The sequence below is a fragment of the Nomascus leucogenys genome, chromosome 4, assembly GCF_006542625.1.
Source record: "Nomascus leucogenys isolate Asia chromosome 4, Asia_NLE_v1, whole genome shotgun sequence".
Taxonomy (NCBI): Eukaryota; Metazoa; Chordata; class Mammalia; order Primates; family Hylobatidae; genus Nomascus; species Nomascus leucogenys.
The window spans coordinates 112,687,233-112,711,256 of record NC_044384.1 but is presented as its reverse complement, the minus strand read 5'-3'; the positions used below and the strand labels follow the sequence as shown (position 1 = coordinate 112,711,256).

General features: G+C 41.4%; 1 protein-coding gene across 3 annotated transcripts in view; it reads right to left on the bottom strand.

Moving 5' to 3' along the window:
* The window catches only part of SCN10A (sodium voltage-gated channel alpha subunit 10), a 91,549-nt gene extending 88,289 nt beyond the window's left edge, over positions 1 to 3,260 (bottom strand). For all 3 annotated transcript variants that reach the window (XM_012510796.1, XM_012510803.1, XM_012510806.1), the window contains exons 1-2: positions 2,991 to 3,260; positions 1,396 to 1,523 (exon numbers count right to left, since the gene is read on the bottom strand). In XM_012510796.1, the coding sequence (XP_012366250.1) occupies positions 1,396 to 1,523; positions 2,991 to 3,260 (398 nt within the window). The remainder of the gene's footprint in view (positions 1 to 1,395; positions 1,524 to 2,990) is intronic.
* Between the last annotated feature and the right edge of the window lie 20,764 nt (positions 3,261 to 24,024).

Below are 24,024 nucleotides of genomic sequence, written 5' to 3'. Positions count from 1 at the left end.
AACTACCCAAGCAGAGACGACACATTGAGAGAATAATTACCCTGATTACTTTCCATTAACTGCCTACTTCCTCACTGTAGATACTGCTCTACGTGGTCTTGGATAATTTACTTAATGCTTCTGTGTGTTAGTTTCATTATCTGTAAAATGGGGATGATAATCTCTACTTCAGAGGCTTTTGAACTGATGATGGTATTGACACTTAGGAAGTATTTAGCAAGTGGGAGACTGTATTGTCATTAAATATCCTTCTGTAGAGTCTGAAAATTCAAGATTCAGCTCAGAAAACATAATTCTCGCTGGCCAGCCAGAAAGAAAAAAATGTAAAAAGAGAAAACGTAATGCAACTTCGTCAAGCTGTGCAGCTTCATGTTGAGTGTGCAGATAGATGACTGTGCCAAGGTTACCAGCTCAATGAGAACTGTCCAGAAATCCAACAGTCTGCCTCAGAGTTAGGGAGCAGGTTAGAACTCTTTTTTACTGAAGGCTTCTAAGAAAAGGCTGGTTACCATTTGTCAGGCAACTGAGGCAGGTGTATTCTTGCACATCAACCTCCTGCAAGCCAGGGCTAAATTTGTGATAAAGAACTTCCAATCCTTCCGATAACCAAGGATATCAGGTCATTAGGATCTTTCCATTAGGACCACCCAAGAAGATCTTAGGAAACCAAACCAAAGTCTCTGTTTTCTACTAGTTTGGCTTGCCTTGCAAAATCCCCTGAAGGCAGCTTCTTACACTACCTAAAACAATTCATATAGTAGACATTTGACCAATGTGTCTCTAATCATTACAGTCTTGTATGGCATGAATATCAGATTATTGACATTTTAAACCTGCTAGTAGTTTTTGAGTAATTTGTGATGTTAACAGTGCCCCATGACCAATGAGGTCCCATTGAGACTATGTGTGCTCTTGCCATCATGGTCTGTTTTCCTTGCCCTCTGGGAGGTGCTGCTCTTTTGCCCAGTAAACAGCCACTTCTCAGCATGGCTATGGCACAGAGTAACAGCCCATGCCTATCTCATCTGCCCAAAGAAGGCTCGGGCCCTCTTACTGCCTGTTGTGTTGTGGGGAAAGTGGACCACACACCGTGGTGAGAATGTGTCTGGGGGCATCAGCAAACCTCCCCTCATAAAGAGGACATTTTTCAAGTTGTGCATCCACAGGTGGGTCTAGATTAGTCTGAGGTGAATCCAAACCACCTGTGTGTTGCATGAACACTTCCTCTGCTTTGGGGTGTGGGACACATTAAAGGCCCAAGCCATTTTTTCAATCTAATGACCTCATCATCCTTTTGGGATTCAAATGGATAAGGGCTTTGTTGCTAACCTCTAAAGAAGGTACTGGACACAGTGGGCAAGGTCTAATTCTAACACATGGAAGAGGCAATCGTGCAAAGGATATGAGTGGACAGACACTTTGATGGCCGTTCTTCTGATCAGGTTGAAAGGACTGAATAGCCACAGGGCCCGAGTGGCACTAAACCGGGAAATGGTCCTCCCTTTGTTCAGCACCATAAATGTCTAAAACAAAACAAAACAGAGAGTGGACCTCCAATGAGAAACAAGATTCCTTATACAACCATGTTTTTAAACATGAGAGGCATTATCTCAGGCTCATGAGCAAGAAGGGCTCTGGGAACCACAGGTCAATGAGAGTCAAATGCAGGTACAGAGAGGTAGAGAGGATCAAGAACTAAAAGCCATATCCTCACCCTCTCAGCAAGATCCTGGTCTCTGGGACTGACAGTGCACCAAGATGAGCCCACTGAGGGTACTTTAATGGACAGACAGCCAATCCTCAGGCTGGTAAGATGTGTTATGCCCGGGGGAGGACTCTGGCAACAGGATGGTGAAGTTCTGGCTGCATTTAATTTCTCTTCTGACTAGAGAACGATCCTTGTTTTGTAATGTTTCTTCTGTCTCCACCTTCTAGGTCTCTGTCTCTTAAGCCCTGTCTTGTTTTCTCCCTCTGAGCATTTAGGAGGATATGAACTCTTGGCATGGGAGAGGAGGAAAAAAGATATTCGGTGCCTTTTTATTTACTCTGCTAGCCATATTTGAGATGGCTGATTCTTGTCCTCCTAACCCCCAAACATGCATTCACCATTTTTTGGCTCTGTAGAACATCTAAAATATAGCACAGGTGAGATAATTATCATGAAGAAGCTCTTGTTTAAACTACTGATTCTCAAACTTTTTGATTTCAGGGATTATTACTCTCAAACCTTATTGAGGACCCCAAATAACTTTTGTTTATGCTTATACCTTTTTGTTTATGCCATATATATATCATATTTGAAATTAATATATATGTATATATGCTTAAACACATATATACATATCATATGTGTGTGTATACATATCTCGTATTAGAAATTTAAAACTCAGGAAATTTTAAAACATGGGAATATACAGGCACACATTCCAGTAGCTGTTAGAGTGATGACATCATCACCCATCAATAGCCTCTATATTCAGCAATGTATGATCATGAGAAAGTGTGTGAAAATGACAAATTACATCCAAGTATAGTTATAAAATAGTTTTGATTTTATAAACCCACTAAAACAGTTTCAGGGACACCAGGGGTTCCAAGATCATAGTTGAGGACCACTGGCTTAAATCATCCCGCTTTCTCACCGCCATACTCCTCCCCCAACCTCAAGATGTCTGCTCTCCACCTGCAAAGAGAGCGAACTCCTCTGGAGGCCCCAGGCCAGAGCTCATCCAAGGGAACCGCCAACTTTCCCTGAAAGCTCTGCAGCAGTTATCTGCTTTTGAAGATGTGGGTTTAGTTAGTTTCTATCATAAATGTCATAAAAATTCAAAGAGATCATAAAATAAGTTAGATATGTTTTTTTTGGTTGTTAATGGAATCTTTAGCAGACTGCCACATCACCCAGGGCTCAGGAGGACTTCCTGGGCTGGGTGGGACCGAGACTTCCTCTCCAAGAGCTGAGAGCAGACATTCCTACTGGTAGCTCTTACCCGGTGTGTGCTGTAGAAGGGGTCTAGATCCTCCAGGGGCTCCCCGATCAGTTCTGCTGGGAGCTCACCATAGAACTTGGGCAGCTGGTTGCAGGCTTTCAAGTCTAGCTGGGGCCGAGGCTTCTCTTCTTGGTCCTTCTGCTCCCTATGCTTCTCTCTGACTTTCTTTGTTGCGTGCTTGGCAGCAATTTGCTTCTCTATCTCCACCAGTGACTCCGGAGTAAAGCGACGGAAGTTGTTAGTTTCGAGGGATCCAATGGGGAATTCCATCTTCTCATTCTTCTTCAGGAAGTATTTATACTCTTATAAGAGTGGACATAACCACAGAGAGGTGACAGCTTGCCCACTGGTCCTGTCCCTCTCATCTGTCCCATCTTGATTGTCAGAACAGCCCCCTCCCACCCTCATATCTGGCTCCTCCCTGAACTCACACTTGGCTCCTCCCAGGAACCCATTCCCCTGCAATGCTCTCAGGGGAGGCTGTTTATTCCACCCTCCTCCAGGTGCCTCAGGGTTATGTCTTTGCTCCCCATGTGCTTCTATGTCATTGCTTCTTCACCACTTTGTACCATCCTACCACCACCACCAGATTTAGCCATGCTGCCCTCTCTCCTCATTTCTAGGACCACTGAGTTCCAGGCACTCTCCCATATTCATCAAAGACTTTGGTTTATAGTCTACTTTATCTTAAGTCTCATGCTACTTTCTTATCACAACCTTTTATTTACTGACATTGTCAACATTTCTCCACCTGTTTGAATTTCATTCGGACCTCCAAGTTACTGGAGAACTCCAGATTATTGGAGAATTTCATTGGGACCTCCAATTTCACTGGGACCTCCAGGTTCAGCCTGTGGCTGAACACTTTTCTCCATAACCAGATCAGACCTGTAGTCCACAATTTTAGCCACTCCCTCACACTTATCCTAAATCCCAAGGCTAAGTCAATCCAGAACAATTCCCCTGAACTGCTGAGGGGTTATGGGGAACCTCAGTATTGCCTGGGAATCATATGGTATCCCTAGTCAGCAGTTTCTTCTAGTCTGAGGTTTCAAATACACTCTTTTCTTACTATTCCCTGTCTTCCCTTGCAGTAAGCCAATGACCATATTTCCTAGGTCATGGAGAAAAACAGAACTCTGTCAACTTCATATCATCAAACCTCCAACTCACCTGCGTCTGCAGCCTTCTTTCCTCCTTCCCTTCTGTTACAACATGAGAGATATCATCCTACATTCTAAGGACCACTCCTTTCCCTCTGCTTAGGATCTTATCTCATAGCTACCTCATTTTTCTCTCTCTCCTTGTCTGCCAGCTCTTTCCTATCAGCATTTAAAGATACTTAACTGTCCTTCAACTTTAAAAACTCTCCCTTGATGCAGAGCCCATCCAGGTCTTCCCTCCTCTGTCCTCCTGTTCTCTGCTGGCTTTTAATAGAGGACTTACTTCTACTCACTGTTTGCAGTCACTCTTCAGTCTTTGAAGCTTGGATTTTGCCCTCCTATCTCACTAAAATGCTTCCTTGAAGGGATACAAGAGATCGCCTTGTGGCTAAAGTCAAGGGGCCCTTCTTAGTTCTTGTCTTTTTTGTCTTTTTTTTTTTTTTTTGAGACAGGGTATCACTGTCACCCAGACTAGAGCGCAGTGGTGCAATCTCTGCTCACTGCAGCCTCTGTCTCCTGGGCTCAAGCAATTCTCCCACCTCAGCCTCCCAAATAGCTGGGCTATAGGCACATGCCACCACACTCGGCTAGTTTTGAAAAAAATTTTTTGTAGAGACAATGTACCACTATATTGTCCAGGCCCATCTCAGTTCTTATCTTGATGGTCCTATTGGCTGTTTTGACAATTTCCTCCTTAAAATACTGTCTCTTTTTGGCTACCATGACACTCTCTTGGTTTTCCTAACTTTCTGTCTTCTCCTTCTCAGTCTCTCCTTTCTCAGCTTCTCCCATACATGATTGTGAATATTGGCACTTTATCTTTTGTTTTCAGAATAATAACAATAGTAACAACTTCAACAGCACTAGCATTTACTGAGATTCCACTGTATTTCAGACTCTGGATTAAGCAATTTTCATGCATTGTTACATTAACTATCACTGTACCTGTGAGGTATTATCTCTAATATATAAATAAGATACCAGAGCAGCATAGTTAAATTTTCCAAGATCACATTACTAATGAGTGGCAGAATGGTACTTAAATTCAGGTATGTTTGCCACAATCTCTTGGGAACATCTCTTCATTCCCATGTCTTCACTTCTCATTTATATGCAGATGACTGAGTCTTTATCTGTAGCTCTCAGAAGTCCATGGGGGCTCAGATCTTCATTTGATCTCTCCACTTGAGTGTCTCATGAGCACCTCAAACTCAGCATGCCCCAAACTAAACTCATAATTATCTCCTCACTTCTTTCTAATACCTGCCTCTCTTCTATGTCTTTTTACTGCCATTAGCCCCAAATAGCCTGTTTCTGTGTCTGTCCACAACCTGGGTACCACAATTATACTCTTTCTATTTCATTCCCACATACAATCAGACATCTAGTGCTGTTGCTTCTGCCTCCTTAGTATCTTCTCTTCATGTCTCTGTAACCTCTCCATCATACTGCTAGTCCAATCACTGTCATCCCACTGGCCTCATATGTGTCATTTTGATTCCCCTTTAGTCCTTTCTAACCTATTCTCCAACAGTGGCCAAGTGATATTTCTAAAATGCAAATCTGGTTATGTGATATCTTTATTTAAAATCATTCTAAGGCTCTCCATAGCACTCAAGATAACCCAAACTGTGTGCTGGCTTCTCCAGCATGGTAGTCCCCAGCCACACTACTTTTATAAGTTTATCCTTGAATCTGACCCATTCTTTTTTATGTTAAGGCTTTTCCATATTCCACTTCCTTTGCCTAAAATTATCTTTCCACTTTATTTTGTCTGGCTAATCCTCTCTTATTCTTGTACTCTTGGCTTTGAGACAATTTCTTCCATTTCTGACCTATATGAAGTCTATGTTAGGATTCCTGTTTCATGTTTCTATAACTCTCTACACTTTCTCTATAAACCTCTGATTTGTAATTTCTGTTTGCCTTTCTATTGTTTTTACCAAATTTTAAGCTCAGTGAGGGCTGGACTCACATCTATTTTGTTCAGCATCGATTTTCCAGAACCTAGTACAGTGCCTGGCACTAACTAGATACAGAATAGATAGTTGTTGCATGAATAGAGGTAACGACAAAGCTTAATAGCTGAAAAACTAAAGAACATTTTGTTCAGAAAAATGCAGCAAAAATCACAGATCCAATAATAGGAATATAAGGAACCAAAGAGATTATTGAGTCTATTGACATTTTAAAGCTCACACACCCCAAAGTCAAGAAGATGGTGGCAGAGGCAGTGCTTAAATCAAATACCCCTATGATGGAGATCCTGCTTGCTCCCACCATACCTAGATGTATTTCTTGAATCCAATACCCCTGTGATATAGACACTGCTTATTGTCATCAGCCCTAGAGGCGACTCTGGTACCCAATACCCACATGTGGGAGGCTCCGCTGGTTATCACCAGTCCTTCCACGCATTGAAGTCCTGGGAGGAGCTCTCACTGCTCTGACACCATTCGTCTTCCCTAATGTCCTCCATTACTTTCTTCTGAGAACTTTCCCTCACCCCCTTCCTCTCCTCCTGCCTATTTGTAGTTGATCTGTCCCTTAGGGAACTTTTCAAAGTCAATCTGCATTACATAATTGAACATCTGTCTTCTATTTTCTTCTAACTTAGAAGTTCTATGCTTTGTGTGCCCAAATTCTGATTAACATGGTGTATTTATGCAATGACCATTCAAACACTGTTGACTTCAGTGATTTTAATTCTTCCCTCCTGAGAAACAAAGATTAAGTTAACTTTCTCTTCCTTATCTAGGGGAGAAGAGATACTTATAGTTTGGAACCAAATTTGAATCCCCGGACTCAGCTGTTTAGTAACAGTGCAAGAATTCTCTCAGTGACACTGGAATGCAATGTTGAGGATTGAGAACAGGACTAAGCCAGAATTCCAGGTCCTGGAGCTGGGGCTTGAGGTCAAAGCAGACTCAGCTATGAGACTGACTTGATGCCAAATGACCATAATTCTTCTGGGCTACCATAAATCCCTCCAGCTAAGGACAAAGTTGTTTTCAACATTGGGATGGGAATTTGTAGTGATGTGATGTAGGTATGAGGGACCAGTCCTTCTTTTAAGACTTCCCCATCAGAAGTGATAGCTCTGGACTTGGGATCCCTTGATTGAAGTGGTTCTCTATATTCCCATCTATTACCCAGTGTCTTTACATGACATCCTGAGAAAAATACTGGGGTGCAAGTAGTTTATCTGAGAGCTAGTTCTAGGAATGTCATAGAGGAGAGGAAAAGTAAGATCAGAAGAAGAAAGCAGTATTTTTATGAGCCATTTACTCTTATGGGCAAACTGGGCTCAGAATTGTTTCACTGAGGGGTGAGGATACTAGGGTTTTATCTACCAGTCCTGTCCCTTATTGGTTGAGGGTCGCCCTGGGATCTTAACTCTACAGAACTTACTTCAGTGGCCAGAGAAAGCCCTGGGCAGAGAGAGGCAGGAAGTCACATGTAGGAAGTGTCTGCTGGTGACCTCTGGTCTAGATCCCTGGGAAATGAGCAAGGTGCAGATAGTGACGGCTACAGTCCTTGCAACCTTAATTGGGAATCCCTATTTTAGAGTCCAGTTGAATGTAGAGGGGAAGGCACATCCTTTGTGAGGTAGCCATATGAAATGTATGTGTTATAGGATTAGTCTGGGCCTGATATTCACTTCTTGGATTGATGGCTGAGGAGGAGACAATCCAAGAAATACCTATTCTAGTTTAGCTCCAAGCTCAGCCCTGGCTTTCAAATAGTCTGCATGAGTTTTTGCAGGTATATTCCCTGAAGTTTAATAGCTGTTCCTGCTAAGCAAGCCTATCTATTTGGTGGGCATTCAGCCCTCCCAAGATGAACCAACAGTGATGTTTGGTTCCCCTTGCCTCCTTTTTTTTTTTTTTTTTTTTGAGACAAGGTCTCACTGTTGTCCAGGCTGGAGTGCAGTGGCACAATCACAACTCACTGCAGCCTTGACCTCCCATGTTCAAGTGATCCTCCCACCTCAGCCTCCCAAGTAGTGGAACCGCAGGTATGTGCCACCATGCCTGGCTAATTTTTGTATTTTTGACAGGGTTTTTCCATGTTCCCCAGGCTGGTCTCAAACTCCTGGGCTCAAGCAATCTTCCCACCTCAGCCTCCCAAAGTGCTAGGATTCTGGCATGAGCCACTGTGCCCAGCCCCTTTTGCCTTCTTAATATCAGATGGGAGAGATTCTTTCTCTATTGTTCTTCTCTAAAGATCCCATGTCTCCCAGAACCTGTAGGATCTCTGAATACTAACCTGAGTGATGGCAGAACAGATTAGCTATAGGGCCGATGCTTTCCTTTATGCAGTGGTGACTCTCTCTGGCCCCAGATCCTGAGGGCCAGACCCAGGCCTACAGAAATTCCTCTCACAGGCAGTCCCCCATCACTTACATTGACTGATCAGTTATAGGGGTATTGGCTCAGAGCCTTCAGAGAGGACTGTCTAACCTTGCGTTTTCCCCAATGTGTTCTGCAGAATTTGTAAACAAGTGTCCTGTGGGAAAAACAGTGTAGGTAAAATTTTTCCCTTTGTAATGCATTTGTTGAAAAGTATAGAAGACACTAACATGTTTTATTGTTCTTTTTATTATGTAATGGTATGCTTTTAAGAAGTGACAGCCAATCTTGAATGTGGCAGGGAGATAGAGGAGAAGGCCCAGCTCCTTGAATACATGGCTGTACTTGCTAATTGAGAATGTGCTTCTGCCTGATGCTGTATGGCTTGGCAGCATAATTGCAGTTTTTTATTCTTAATAAAACAAATTATTTAATTTCCCTAATTGGTTACTTTTCCTTCTCATATAAAGTTTTTCTTTAAAAAAATCATATGATTAAGGTTTTGATAATTTTTTCAGGTGATTTATTCATGGAACCATGTTTGCTGTGTTACTTTACTTCAAGTGTGTCTTGGATCTCCTGAGGGCCAACTGATGACTTAACAGTGCATGATGATTTTAAAATTGTTCGCTGGTCCTATAAGCTTGCAAAATCTTCTAAGATATGTTCTCTAATGCTTCCAGAAAGGGTCTCTGGGATCTCTGGTCCATCATGATCCAGGCAACCCCTAAAAGGCAGTCCATTGACTTTCTAAGTTCTTTATGGGTTACAATATTCTCAGAAAGCTCATCAGCCCTAGGGCTAGTCTGGAGGTAAACAGGATGGTTTGCCATCACAGATGGGTAAAGCAGTATCTATGTGGATTTTTTCCTGCTTGCTTTAGAGAAGCTAGAACCAAAGCTCCTACAACAGACATTGATGTTCTTAGTTCTGTGCAGTAACCACTGGCTTTGTGGATAACAGCTCTTCCAGCTTCTCTAGTACAGTGAACTTCACATGCCAGCCCACAGTCTGGTGCTGAGCTAGCTGTATCACCATCACAGGGGGGAAGTGGGCTAAGATGCAGATTCCTGGACTCCACCTGAAAAGACTCTCATTCAGTAGGTCTGAGGTGAGGCCCAGGGAGCCCCATTTTTAACAGACTCATAACTGAAGCTTCCAAAGGTGTTGTCCCTTTGAGAAGCACTGAAATTCTCTGCAACTGTGAGATGAAACAGGACAAGGTTATAGAATCTGGTGAAGCCATGATCTACTCCCACAGTCTTAGGGCCTGGGTGAAAATCTTTCTGGATTTTGGAGGTCAGAAGCCAGTATTAGGGAGTTTTGGAAAAAGAGACCTGGCACCAAGTGGCAGATATTCTTATTCGTTCTAGGAAACTATGACTCCCCAGAGGTTTTGTTGGGGCAGTCGTTAGGACTTCCTGCTTTCTGTTATCAGAATCAGGGCAACTCCTGGCCAGGAACTTCAGGAAGCTTACACCCAGGGAATGAGAACAGAGTGGAATTTGATTATTTCTGAGGATCAAGTTTCTGTAGATATTTACCCTGTTTTTGAGATTTCTGGGCTACAAGAGGACCCACTGGGTCTCTTCTTCATAGGCTATAGTAGCACCTTGACTTGAATTTCTGAGATCTGAGGAGTGAGCAGTTTCTAAGAAGAAGACTAAATGGGATTGAACAGATAACAGGTGTTTCACATTTGCCATTTCGATGGTGATGGAAATAGCTATGGTTGGTCTTTGATTAAGACCTATGGTCTGGGAGAACCAGCTGACTCAGAGCTGCTTGGTAGAGGCTGGTGTGAATAAGGGTGACAGTGAGGGTCTCCCTGAGATTACGGTGGGCAGGGCAAGACAGAGGGTTCTTCCGACCAGATTTTGTAGATCTTAGCAGGATGTTTCTCTGATTACACAACAATCATAAACTTGCTGTCTCCTGTGTACTAATTGAGTCTGATCACAGAAATGACTAAACCTCATGAGGTGAATTACTCAAATCCTCGATTCACAACAGTAACAACAGCACCTCATTTATGTACAGTGAGTTTACAAAGTGCTTCTGCATAATTATCCCTTTTCGTCTCCACAGAAATCCTGTAGAGTAGGTCAAAGGTATTCTCTTAAATAAGAGAAAACTAAGAACCAATGAGGGTCTGTGCTTACTGTGATAAAAAGATGTTAATTGGACTGAACAAGCTTATCTCCGAGTCTTTTGATTCCAGACTCAGAGCTTTACAATCTCTGGGGCAAGTCTGGCTGACTACAGCAGGTCTGGAATGCTACTGATTGGGGCACCATTGGAGAGTTCCGGGGCTTGAGAGGGGCAGCAACTGACCTGAATGTGTTCAGATTTGGTGAGATTTCAAGGGGCCTCTGAGAAGAGCCTTTTTTTCCTGTAACTCACTGAGGTCTTAAGAACCCAATAGACATCTTTCCCTACTAATGTAGCATTTGACTCTGTATAGTAGATACGATGTGGATAAACAGGTAATTATAGTTTTTCCAGAAATTAATTAGTAAGCAAAAGTGTAAGATTTTACCTGTGTAGGATTGTACCTTCTCATACTTCCCATGGTTGCTCTCATTTACTTATATACAACTACGGTTAGCATTTTCATGTAGGTGACTCCAAAATCTAGACCTCTCTTCTGAGTTCCAGTCATGCTAACCCACTGTCTTTGGACATATCCCCTTTAATGCTCCATAAACACCTCAAAATCATTGTCTTCCATGATCTCACCATCTTCCACCACCAAAATCAAGCTTCTCTCCCCTCTGTGTTCCCTTTCTCAATAAACTTCATAGCCATTTTTCCAAGATAGAAACTTAGGAGTCTTCCTTTATGCTTCCTCAAATCTTCCTCCCTTATGCCAGACACCTTTTTACACTCTGGGGATATAGCAGTATACAAACTGTAGGTCCATAACCTTTGGGAGCTTAAATGTAGCTCTGGGCCTCAGTCAACTAATCTGGCCAGCTTCCCAGACCCTTACTTTTCAGAGGAGAAAAGGGCTGAAGTTATGAAGACAACCTAAGTAGTCTGTGGCCACATTTGAAACATTAAATTTATATCTCTAGCCCAAGTCTTTCACTTGCATTCCAAATTCTTGTATTCAGCCATCTATTCATCACCCTCCACCCAGATGTCTGACAGAAGTATAAAGTGAAATTATAATATTTTACTCCCAATATACTTTTTCCTTAGCTTTCTCCCATTTTAACACATTGTAACTTCATTATTCTAGTAACTTAGGTCCCACATCTTAAAACTTTTTAATTACCCATTACTGAAAGGAGTCTCTATTTAATAAATGTTGCTGGGAAAACTGGCTAGCCATATGTAGAAAGCTGAAACTGGATCCTTTCCTTACACTTTATACAAAAATTAATTCAAGATGGATTAAAGACTTAAATATTAGATCTAAAACCATAAAAACCCTATAAGAAAACCTAGGCAATACCATTCAGGACATAGGCATGGGCAAGGACTTCGTGTCTAAAACACCAAAAGCAATGGCATCAAAAGCCAAAATTGACAAATGGGATCTAATTAAACTAAAGAGCTTCTGTGCAGCAAAAGAAACTACCATCAGAGTGAACAGGCAACCTACAGAATGGGAGAAAATTTTTGCAATCTACTCATCTGACAAAGGGCTAATATCCAGAATCTACAAAGAACTCCAACAAATTTACAAGAAAAAACAAACAACCCGATCAAAAAGTGGGCAAAGGATATGAACAGATACTTCTCAAAAGAAGACATTTATGCAGCCAAGAGAAACATGAAAAAATGCTCATCATCACTGACCATCAGAGAAATGCAAATCAAAACCACAGTGAGATACCATCTCACACCAGTTAGAATGGTGATCATTAAAAAGTCAGGAAAAAACAGGTGCTGGAGAAGATGTGGAGAAATAGGAACAATTTTACACTGTTGGTGGGACTGTAAACTAGTTCAACCATTGTGGAAGTCAGTGTGGCGATTCCTCAGGGATCTAGAACTAGAAATACCATTTGACCCAGCCATCCCATTACTGGGTATATACCCAAAGGATTATAAATCATGCTGCTATAAAGACACATGCACACATATATTTACTGCAGCACTATTCTCAATAGCAAAGACTTGGAACCAACCCACATGTCCATCAGTGATAGACTGGATTAAGAAAATGTGGCACATATACACCATGGAATACTGTGCAGCCATAAAAAATGATGATTTCAAGTCCTTTGTAGGGACATGGATGAAGCTGGAAACCATCATTCTCAGCAAACTATCACAAGGACAAAAACCCAAACACTGCATGTTCTCACTCACAGGTGGGAATTGAACAATGAGAACACATGGACACAGGAAGGAGAACATCACACACCGGGCCTGTCGTGGGGTGGGGGGAGGGGGGAGGGATAGCATTAGGAGATATACCTAATGTAAATGATGAGTTAATGGGTGCAGCACACCAACATGATGCATGTATACATATATAACAAACCTGCACGTTGTGCACATGTACCCTAGAACTTAAAGTATATATAAAAAAAAACCTTTTTAAATTACCCATTACTTCTCTCTCTCAAATCTCACATCCAGTCACTCAGAAAACTCTGATTCTGAAGTATAGCTGTCTAATTCTCATCACAGCCACTGCTAACCATGTAGCCCAAGCCACTATCACCCGCTTCCATTGCTGCCGCCACAGTCCAATCCACCATCAGCTCTTGATTGGACTGCTATTATATCTTCTTAACTTGTCTCACTGCTAGCATTCTCTCAAACGCTTGAAGCCTATACTTTCTGTAGCAATCAGAATGGCACTTTTGAAATATACCCTGTAGTGTGCTCCCATAACTTCATCTCTGAACTCACTTCACATAATTCTCTTGCTTGTTCATTGGAATCGAGTCTCACAGACTTCCCTGGCTGTTTCTTGCACACAACAAGCACAATATTGCCTCTGTTTTTCAACTCCTTCTTCTCTCTGCCCATATTCTCTTCATGTTTATAATTACATAGCTCATTTAACTATTACCTTGCTAAAGAAGACTCCCCAACCATCCTTTCCCAAACAGCAGCCCCTGGCCACTTTGTACTCCTTTAGCTCTCTCTTCATTTTTCTTCATAACCCTTTTACCACCTAGTGGTTTACATTTTTGTTCATTGTTTATCTCCTTCAGTTAGAATGTTTGCCCCATGAAAATATAGATTTTGTCTATTTGCTTAGCTGTTGAACGCCAAACACTGAGAATAATGTTTAGTACATTTTAGGTAATCAACAGATATTTGTTGAATAAATAAATATTCAAGAAATCTGGATGGGTATTTATCAGATATTTATAAAAAGAGCTTTCCACCTGACACCGAAATTGAGTTTAGGGAACACTGGAAAGAGGAAGCACATGTAGCTGAACTGTGAGTCCAGGGTGGATAGAAACTGATCATATTCCATATTACTGAAAAGACAAGTGTCTTATGTTCAATAACAACTTAACTAAAATTCACCAAGATCTGGATAAAAGTCATTCTCCAAAGTGAGAGGAGAACAATAAAGGCTGAAACTAGGAGGGTTGTGGGGGCGGAATGGCACTGAATATTACAAAGATGCAGTAGCCAAAAATGAAGGAGAAGAAAAAGGATATGTCAGTGTTATAGAAACAGCAGGAAGAAAAGTTTCAAGAACTGCTGAGTCTTATTCTAGTTGTGGGAATGATTTTAGTCATATAGACTCGGAGGGAGTGTGAATAAGTACCGTGGAGTGGAGAGGATGTGACTAGATTTCTCAATTGCTGGAAGAGGGTGTTTGGGATATTGGTGTGACTGCAAACGTGACTAAGCTAATTATAAGAGATACCAAAAGAGCAGGCCATGATAATGAACCGTTTCAGGTTCATTATCTGCCTGGTATGACTTAGCTGCTTGGTGGAATAAGGAGCATGTTGTAAGGATGTTACTAGGACTGAGAATGTGGTTGGACTTTTCATAGCACTGAGTGAAAGTGTGACTGAGTTGGTGCTGAGAAATACTAACTGAACTATTGTTATGTCTGAGTGAAACTGTGTTATGCATGGTGCTGAGAGTGTGATTAGGTTCTCTAATACATGGAACAAATAACCAAGCTAGCTTTAGCCCTGAAGATATTGCTGGGCTCTCCATGGCAATGTGAACATGAGATTAAATGTCCCTGGTTTTGCAGATGTGGCCAGACTGGTCAAGACTTTAAGAAGATTGTCTCCAAGATGTAAGCATTTCATATAGCCAGTGATACTGATATGTGTCAAGCTAAGCAGTCCATTGCCTCAAAAATTTTAATCTTTAGACATCTGATGGGAGCAACAGGACACCGGACATATGAGTAAGCTGTCTAGGAAAGAGATAGCATTTGAAATAGATAAGCCACTGAAAAAGTGTGATAAGCTGTTTGTGGTGATGAAAGTGAGACCAGACCGCACTCTACATGATCCTGCCCAGTCGTTCGAGACTGAGTCTCAGCAATCTGTGACACTGGAAAAATAGCACTTAGCTGTCTTTGAAGTTGAATAATCTTGAGTTGCCTCTGATACCAAAGAATGGGGCTAGGGAAATCCTTGCTTAACTGAATCACCTATGAATGATCTCAGAGATAATAGCTAGGTAATCTGTTGTTGGAACAGGACCAAAGTAATTTTCGGGGCGGAGGAAAGTGCGTGCGTTATCCATGGTTCTGAAATCGCTAGTGAGCGTCTAGTCTGGATTTGAGCTGACCGTGGTACTGAACAAGAGAGGAAGGAATGGGTGAGAGCTGGATGGGACTGGCTTTCTGTGGGGCTTGGTGAATGATTGATCTGTTTGTAGTGCTAAATGAGTGTGTCAGGCTGAAATGCTGAGAATAGGTGCATTTATATGTGTGCTAAAAGGGAAGAAGAGCGTAATTCAAGAAATAAAGCTGGAGTTTGGAGAAGAAAGTGCCTAATAAGGCACTTAAAACAGCTCTGCCCACCAGAATGGAGATCCAAACGAAGTTGAGGAGGATAAATGTTAACTTCTCATGAGTCTTTACCTCCGTATCATCTCTTCCAACCCATTGAGAATGGGATCAGAAAGAAGGAATAGATTTTTGTGTCTAAGGAAGAAAAGAAGTTCCTTATCACATGATCTGAAAGTGTTGTGAACCAAAAAACTCAGGATGGTGGATTGAGTCAGCTATAGAAACCTTGAGTTATAATAATTCAAAAAAACCAGAGAGATACTGTGGTTTTGTTGAAATAGTCATTGGACTCGAAGACAGGAAGCATGAGTTCTGATGCTGTCTGGGTCTTTTGAATTCTTTGACCCTCATTTCTGTGATTTGTAAACTGGAGATGATTACCTCGGCCCTACTTATCTGACACCGTGGGAAAATCAAATAATATATATGGAAGCATTGTGTAAGGTAAATTATAGACAAATGCATAATATAGACCTTAATATTTCCATTACATATGTGATTTAATAGCCAATAGCCACTTAGCCTATTTCAATTCCACACCACTAGCTCTTAGTGTATAAACAAAACAAACATGTGAGATCATTTGCAATTAAATTAAATATAAAGAATTTACAATGTTCCACTTTATTTAGTTTGTAAATACTTTTGAATATGGTTCAGCTGCCCCAAATAAAAGTTTTCTCATTTGTACAATGAGGGGATTGGTCTGGGTCTATAATCCCTTCTATCTTGACAAGAAGCCGTGTTCCTTTCTCCTATTTCGAATTTCCCCTCTCCCCCAAATTTTCATCCTATTATATCCTTAACAGATATCATAGGATTCCTTTAGAATTCTTGGAGGAAGAAGCCTGGAAAATAGTGTGAGTTCCTACAGTTTTTAAAGCTGTGGCTTAACATTACCAGTTATATTTAAGTAAGCCAAATATTTTGTAAGGATGAAGTATAGTTTTGATTCAAGAAGAATACTAAAATCACTAATGTAAGATAATTATTTGCCATTTATAAAGTTTGGGTGGACAGTAGAATTTGGGTAATCAATTTAAAACTGATTAAGGTTTTCAAGGGACGCTGAGGTCACAGGTTTAATTAGGTGGTGTAATATCACAAAGGTCATACATGAAAAATACATCAATGCATGTTTTTGCACCTCAAAGCACTGTAATATGTCTCTCCTAGCTTTCTTTACCAAAGCTTTTGCTAAGATGCAAATGACCTACAGGCTGACAATTCCAGATAAACTTTTATACTTCTACTGACTTGACTTCCCAGCAGGATTTGACACGACTGGCCACTCTATTTTTCTTGAATTCCTCTCTCTGTTCCATATGAGGCTTCACTGAAGGCTTCTACATACTGGAAGTCATTAAATATCAGAGCTTCTTGGGATTCTGTCCTAGTCTTCTTTTATATCCCCTTGCATCAAAATCTAATCTCCTCTCATGTTTTTAACTCCCAGTCAAACCTCTTTTCCGTTCCAGACCTGACTATCCACCTGTTCTTTTTGGGTATCTCTCCCCTATAAATTGGTTGCTTCTTTTGTATTCCCTATTTAGTTAAATGGCACCACCAAGCACCCAGTTGCTCACATCATAAACACGTAGACTCTCCCTCTCCCCACCTCTTCATATGTGCGCCAACCACCAAGTCACAACCATTTCTTATCTGGTCTCTTAACAGAGACTTGCTTATTAACTGGTCTCTCCCCATATTCTTTTTTGCCTACTTTCATAGCAACCAACATAATCTTTTAAAACTGCAAATCTGATCATATCACTTCTCTGATGATACCTTTCAAAGGCTTCTCAACCTCTTTGGGTTTAGATATTCACATTCACCCCATGTGAATATCTGAATTCATTCACATGGCATATAAGTTCTGGCATGATCTGGTCCCTGCCCATCACCTCCTTGTACATCACCGTTTTTCTTGTTTCCCCTCTGGTAGTTACCCTGGTCTTCTTTCACTTAATAAAACCCACCAGCTTGCTTTCTGCTTTGGTTTTTTCACACATGCTTTTCTCTCTCTCTCAGCAATGCTTTTGTCCTCCTTTCCCCTGGGTGACTTCTTTCTTCTCTCAGTTTAGTTAAGTGTCACTTTTTCAGAACAACCATTCCTGACTGTCTGAACTAGACATGTTTTCTTTGTTATTCATTTGCATAGCAGCCAGTATTTCCTGGATGCCATTTATTTTGATAATTATCTGTTCAATGTCTCTGTTCCTATGTTAAAAAGTAAGCTTCCTGAGCCACAGACTATGTTCATATCTTCCTCTGCTGTATCCTCAGCATCTAAAACAATGTGACACATGTAAGTGTTTGATAAATATTTGTTGAGTGAAAGAACAAATGAATGATGATGGCTTTCTCAGAGACAGACTACTTTAGAGAATCATCATGAATGAGCACTGTGACTGATAAGTTTAGAATTTCTGCTGTCAGTGTGCCTAGTTTGACCTTAGAATTAAAGGGATTGTTCCCATGCCCCAAAGATGCAGAGCATGACTGGCCTTCTCTTGTGAAGAAAGAGGAGTTTGATGCTGAAATATCAAGGCAAGAAAACTAAAATGGGGCAATGACTGAAGGCAAACTCAGTGACATTTATTAAGAAGGAGTCATTGGAATGCAGTGAAAAGAACTATGATTTGTAAATGAGGGCTTCTGGGGTTAGGTAGCCCTGAAAGGTCTACTGACTTGCCTTCTGATGTTGGAAGTGTTTTTTGCTTTTGTTGTTTTTGTCTTTGAGAGGCAGTTACTACACAGGAAGATGAAGAAGTGCTCTGAGGTGACCTCTGCAAACTCTGGTGCCTTATGAACCTGGAAATAATGTTATGGCTCTGATTCATTCTGATTATGATCTTGTGAGGAAACTAAGACTTTGTTATATTAGAGGCCAGGCAGGTTCCATGCAGGCAGGTTGACTTTGCAGTAGCAAACATCAGGGCTGGGTTGGATCACACACCTGGCAGAAGTATTTCTCCCAAATGTGATTGGTCTGTTTAGTTGCTTTCTGAATGCAACTTTTGGAGGAATTAGAAGACTACTCTTCATAGACACTTTGTTCTTGACTTCCTAGAAAATGTGAAGCAACAGATCTGTGTGTTCTTGACTTCAATCAAATGTGGACATGGCCTTGAGTTTTTAAGGTTCAGGGGCTTCTCTCTTGAAACTGTCATAGCCTGGAAGTGCCAGCTGAGCTGCGGAAGGTTATGGGGTTAGATGGCAAGACAGCTGTTTCTCATTCTGTTGAATATTTTAAAATGCTTTCATTATCAGTAGTTGCCAAGAGCCTACTGTGTATTTATCACAATTAGGTGCTGTGGAAGATGATGTGGTGTAGCGGGAAAAGCAATGGGCTAGCAGTTAGTAGACTTGAGTCCCAGCCACAGGTCTGTAATAAACCATGTTCAGTCTTTGGGCATCTTCTCCTCTGGATCTTAGTTTCCTCATTTGTACAATGAGAGGATTGGTCTAAGTGTACAATGGGGCCCTTCTATCTTGACAAGAAGCCGTGTTCCTTATTTTGGAGGCCTCTGAGTCTACTCAGGGAGAAAAGAAGCCCTAGTAACCAGGAAATCACAAGAAAAATAAATAAGGGCTATATTATATGGTTCTGACCATGGAATTTTAAGTAATAATGATAAGTGACTCAAGGTATTAAAGAAGGGATGGATCAACATAGATTAGAGAAGCTGGTGAAGGCTTCCTAGGAAGCTGTAGGTAGAGTGTTTCTATGACTGTGTTTGTCACAATATGAATGCCACATACACATTGCACTCTGGGCTTTGGGACACTGAAAAATACACAAATACATACCCAGACTGAAGGCCCCCACTGGGCACTTGGTTGAATGCCTACCAAAAGCATGAGCCCCTGCTCATGAAGCAACTCTATGGTTGTTAATCTTCTTAAACATTAATTATTTCAGAGCCAAAGTGTTTATCATGAACAATAATCCCCCTTTTTCTCTGTTTCTAAAGAAAAAATATGCAAATTATAATAAAAATTGACAGTAGAAATGGGTTTTGGGCAAGGTTCTAAGGCAAGAGCACTGTGAACATTATGTAAATGCCAACCAGTATAATGCAGCCCTTCAGTTTATTCCAGGGAAGTAAAGGATACGCAAGAAATTCAGTGTTGCTGTGCAGTTCTGACATTGAAGGAATCTGTCTTTTGTTCACAAGTCACATTCTGATTTGGTCCTCAAATTCTACTTCTAAATGGCAAATTTGGACAAAAATAGCGCATCTCCTTTTAGGCTAAAGCTTAAATGTCACTTCCTCAGGGAGGCCTTTCTTGGTCTTGTCTGTCTAAATTAGGTGGCCCCGAGATCTCCCAAAAAATCTAGTTTATTTCTTTCCTGGCACTTATCACAGTTTAAAATTATATTTAATTGTGTATTTGTTTAACAACTGTCTGCCCCACTAGACTGCAAGTTCTATGAGGGCAGACATGAAAATCATTCTGTCTACAGCTCTGTGCCCCTGGTGCCTGGCAGCAAACAGCACATAGCACATACCCCAAGCAGTTTTGTTGAATGTTTGCATGAAATAGTTTCATTAGGTAAAGATGAGATCTCAGTGAAATAGTCGCATTTTGCAAACATTGTAGCATATGCTTACTGTTTCAGATTTTTCAAAATGCATTTGATTGCATCTAAAGTTTGAGTCCTCTCAATTTTTTTTCTACACATTTTTACACTTATCACATCTTTTCTCCAACAGAGCAAAATATTTTCCATTGGTTAAGAAACGAATGTTTCAAGAGGATAGGGTAATGATTATAATCTTGGATACTGGAGCCATACTTTCCAGGCTTAAATCCCCACTCTACAAATTACCAGTTGTGGGACTGTTAGAAGATTACTTAACTTCCGTGTGCCTTAGTTTTCTCATCTACAAAATAATTGTAATAATAGAACTACGGGCCAGGCACGGTGGCTCACGCCTGTAATCCCAGCACTTTGGGAGGCCAAGGCAGGTGGCTCACTTGAGGTCAGAAGTTCAAGACCAGCCTAGCCAACATGGTGAAACCCCATTTCTAATGAAAATACAAAAATTAGCCAGGCGTGGTGGTGTGCACCTGTAATCCCAGCTACTCAGGAGGCTGAGGCAAGAGAATTGCTTGAACCTGGTAGGTGGAGGTTGCAGTGAGCCGATATTGTACCACTGCACTCCAGCCTGGGTGACAGAGTGAGACTCCATCTCAAAAAAAAAAAAAAAATAGAACCATGAAGTAGTCATGAAAATTAAATTAAATGAGTGTAAAAAAGATATATAGTGCTCAAGAACAAAGGAAGCAATATATTAATCTTGCTATTAATATTATTACCTCCCAAGGTAATATAATTAAGTAGTTGACTCAGAAGTGCTACCTACTTTGTCTGATTTCACATCAAAACGTACAGTCTTCCTAATGTGCAACTCTTCCAACCAACAGTTGCAGAATCTGAGACTAGGTAATGGATCTTGCCTGGGACTCCAGCTAATAAGAGGCAGAGCTGGACTACAACCCAGATTTTCCAGGACTTTATACTGTCCAGGCCCAAGGCTATCAATTTCCCCAGGATTCCCTTTTTCCTCCTCTCATACTGATTTCCCACAAAGCTAGAACTGGAATATATTGGAGCATGGGAAACAGTGAGGTGTCTGACCAGTCCCTGGCCAGCCACTGAAACAGCAGGCCAACCAGGATGTCCTGAGCCCCCTGCCACTCACTTGGTTTATGGTGGGGCAGTGAGCCAGGCAACTAACCAATACTTCCTGAGCACCTTGATCCATGGTGACTGCCAATAAGCTCCAGGGCAGCTGGCAGCCTGAGTGCCGCTGTCCCATGTTTGGCCTATGACCAGCCACCAAGGCAGCCAGCGCTTTTAAAAAATGTGATCACAGCTTTATGTGTTTAAAAATTGAACAAAAAAGATGATTGTCTGACTAATAAATGTATCTTCTTGCTTGCTTTCTATATTTATTTCTATAGTGCTAAGTATTTTATGAACACTGTCATTTGATCCTCGCACAATCATAGGAGCATATCCTATAATTAACCCATTTTTGCAGAGAAGCCACTAAAGCCTTGAGGCTAACTTAGTGAAGGTCATAGCCTATTGGAGACCTAAGGCAATGTTCTTATCTCTTCTGCTTAGTAGGTAATGAATAAAAATATTAACACATCATTCTTGGGGAGTGGTAGTACTGGTAATTTTTTTTTAAATTGAGGAATATACATACAGAAAGTACACCAAGTTCATTCATCTTAAGTTTACAGTTTGATGCTTTTTAAAAATCATATGCAAACACCTGTGTAACTACCCCCAAGACAAAGACGTAGAAAACGAGAAGACTCTGCCATGCCTCTTCCCAGTGGCTACCCCTCTCCTGCCTGGAGGGAACTACTGTTTGTTTTCTGTTGTCAGAGTCAGCACTTGCTAGATGTTTCTGATTCTCTTCCTGTCACTGCACTCTGGGCACAGAAAACTCCCCTCTCTCCCATCTATCTAAAGTCTACCCATGGCTGGGCATGGTAGCTCACACCTGTAATCCCATCATTTTGGGAGGCTGCAGTAGGAGGACCACTTGAGCCAAGGAGTTCGAGACCAGCCTGGGCAACATGGCGAGACCCTGTCTCTACCAAAACCACAAAAATTTTCCAAGTGTGTTGGAGGCCACCTGTAATCCCAGCTACTCAGGAGCTGAGGTAGAGGGATCACCTGAGCCCTGGAGGTCAAGGCCACAGTGAGCTGAGATTGTGCCACTGCACTCCAGCCTGGGTGTTGGAGTGAGACCCTGTCTCAAATAAATAAATAAATAAATAAATAAGTCTACCTGTTATTCACAACCTCCCTCAATTCCCCTTTTTCTGAAGCATCCTCTGATTTTTGCTGCTGGTCAGCTCTGTGAGCACCTCAAAATAATCATAATAATAATTACTATTCCACCTTATCTCCCAAAGGATTGTGCCTAATGCAAGTCAAGCTCTCATCTGCTGATGAATTCATGCTAGGCTTTGAGTACCTCGGCTCCTCCCTACAGAGTATGAACAAAGTGTCTCCAATAGGACTCCCCTCTTGTCACCTCACATTGTGGGCAGGGGAGTGGGGTTCCTGTTCCTTGTGCCAGTAACCAGCTACACGGCCTTGAATAAGTCACTAAAACCGAAACTCTGAGTCTCGGTTTCTTTATATATAAAATGAGTGTATCAGACTAAATGATAATAGGACTAGGAGATAATAGACTAGGTTAACCTTTTTGTGCATCCCCTGTTTAATATTTACAGTCATCTTGTGACATAGGTATTATTATGGCCATGTCACAACTGATGAAACGGACCCTAACCAAGGTCCAGCTGAGTTCACAAGGCCTATGCTCTTAGCCACTGTACTCTATAACTGGCCATGGCCACTCTGACTCCTTCCTACCCTCATGAACTAGTTCATAAAACATGGCTCTAGATGTCTTTGGAGAACAGAGAAAAGCACAATATATAAATACCAAGGTAAGAAGAGTGACCATGGGATCTAATGAGCAAGATGGACCAAAGTGACATTCTAAGGACAAATATTAATAGTTCTAAGCCTCTCAGAATTAATGCTGGCAGGCAAGGGACCGAACATATTTGCTTAGTGAGGAGGGTGAGAGAAGGTGCTGTCACATTTGAATCTTACTCCCATATGATCCAGGACACCAAGCCATGATTTTTATTCAGTAAGCACTTACTGGGTTGCTAATATGTGCAAAGTTTTGATGGGGTATAGAAGTCAAGGAGAGGGAGACCCTCATAAACTCACACTCTGGTGGGGAGGGAGACACATACAAGCAGCACTCTAAAATGAGACATGAACCAGGTAAATAAACACAAATTAAGAAGTGAGGTGGGAGCAGAGGAAGACAGGGAAGGCACTATGCCTTGTGGGAGAATGAGGTCTATCCAGGAGTTGGAAAGGCAGGTAAGATTTGGGCAGAAAGTGATTGTGCAGAAAGGGAGAGCCTGGTGGATGCAAACTGAATGAGAAAGAATACAGCAATTGAAGAGGGGGGAGGGACAATGTTTCACTCATGGGCTCAGGAGTTGGGGACAATAAGCTCACAGTATCACTTTGTTTCTGGGGACCATAGGGCTGGTCTGTATTCTGAGAGAGGGGGAGCTAAGGGGAATCTTGGGGCTGACACTCACAAAAAAGCTGAAGGTCTTAAGAGCCTTCTTGACTTGATTGGGTGCTGACAGAAGGGAATACATGACTGCACATGCCCAGAGTCAGTAATTAGTGGGTTTCTCCTCCTGGAATAATATTTTCTTGGCAATATTTATTTGTGAAAGACCCTTTACCACCATTTACCATTACAGACCATTCTCAGCTTCCTTTTTCATTTCCTTCTGTTGATTGTTATCTCAAAAATCATCCTTATAGGTATGTGCTCTTTCATATGCTTGGGGCAAAAACAGGCTGATGTTTCCATTTATATGCTTGTTTATTATTACTATTATCACTACCATTATTTGACTGAGTGGAGACGGAACTAGGAAATTACTTTTTAAGGCCACTCTAAAACCTTCCT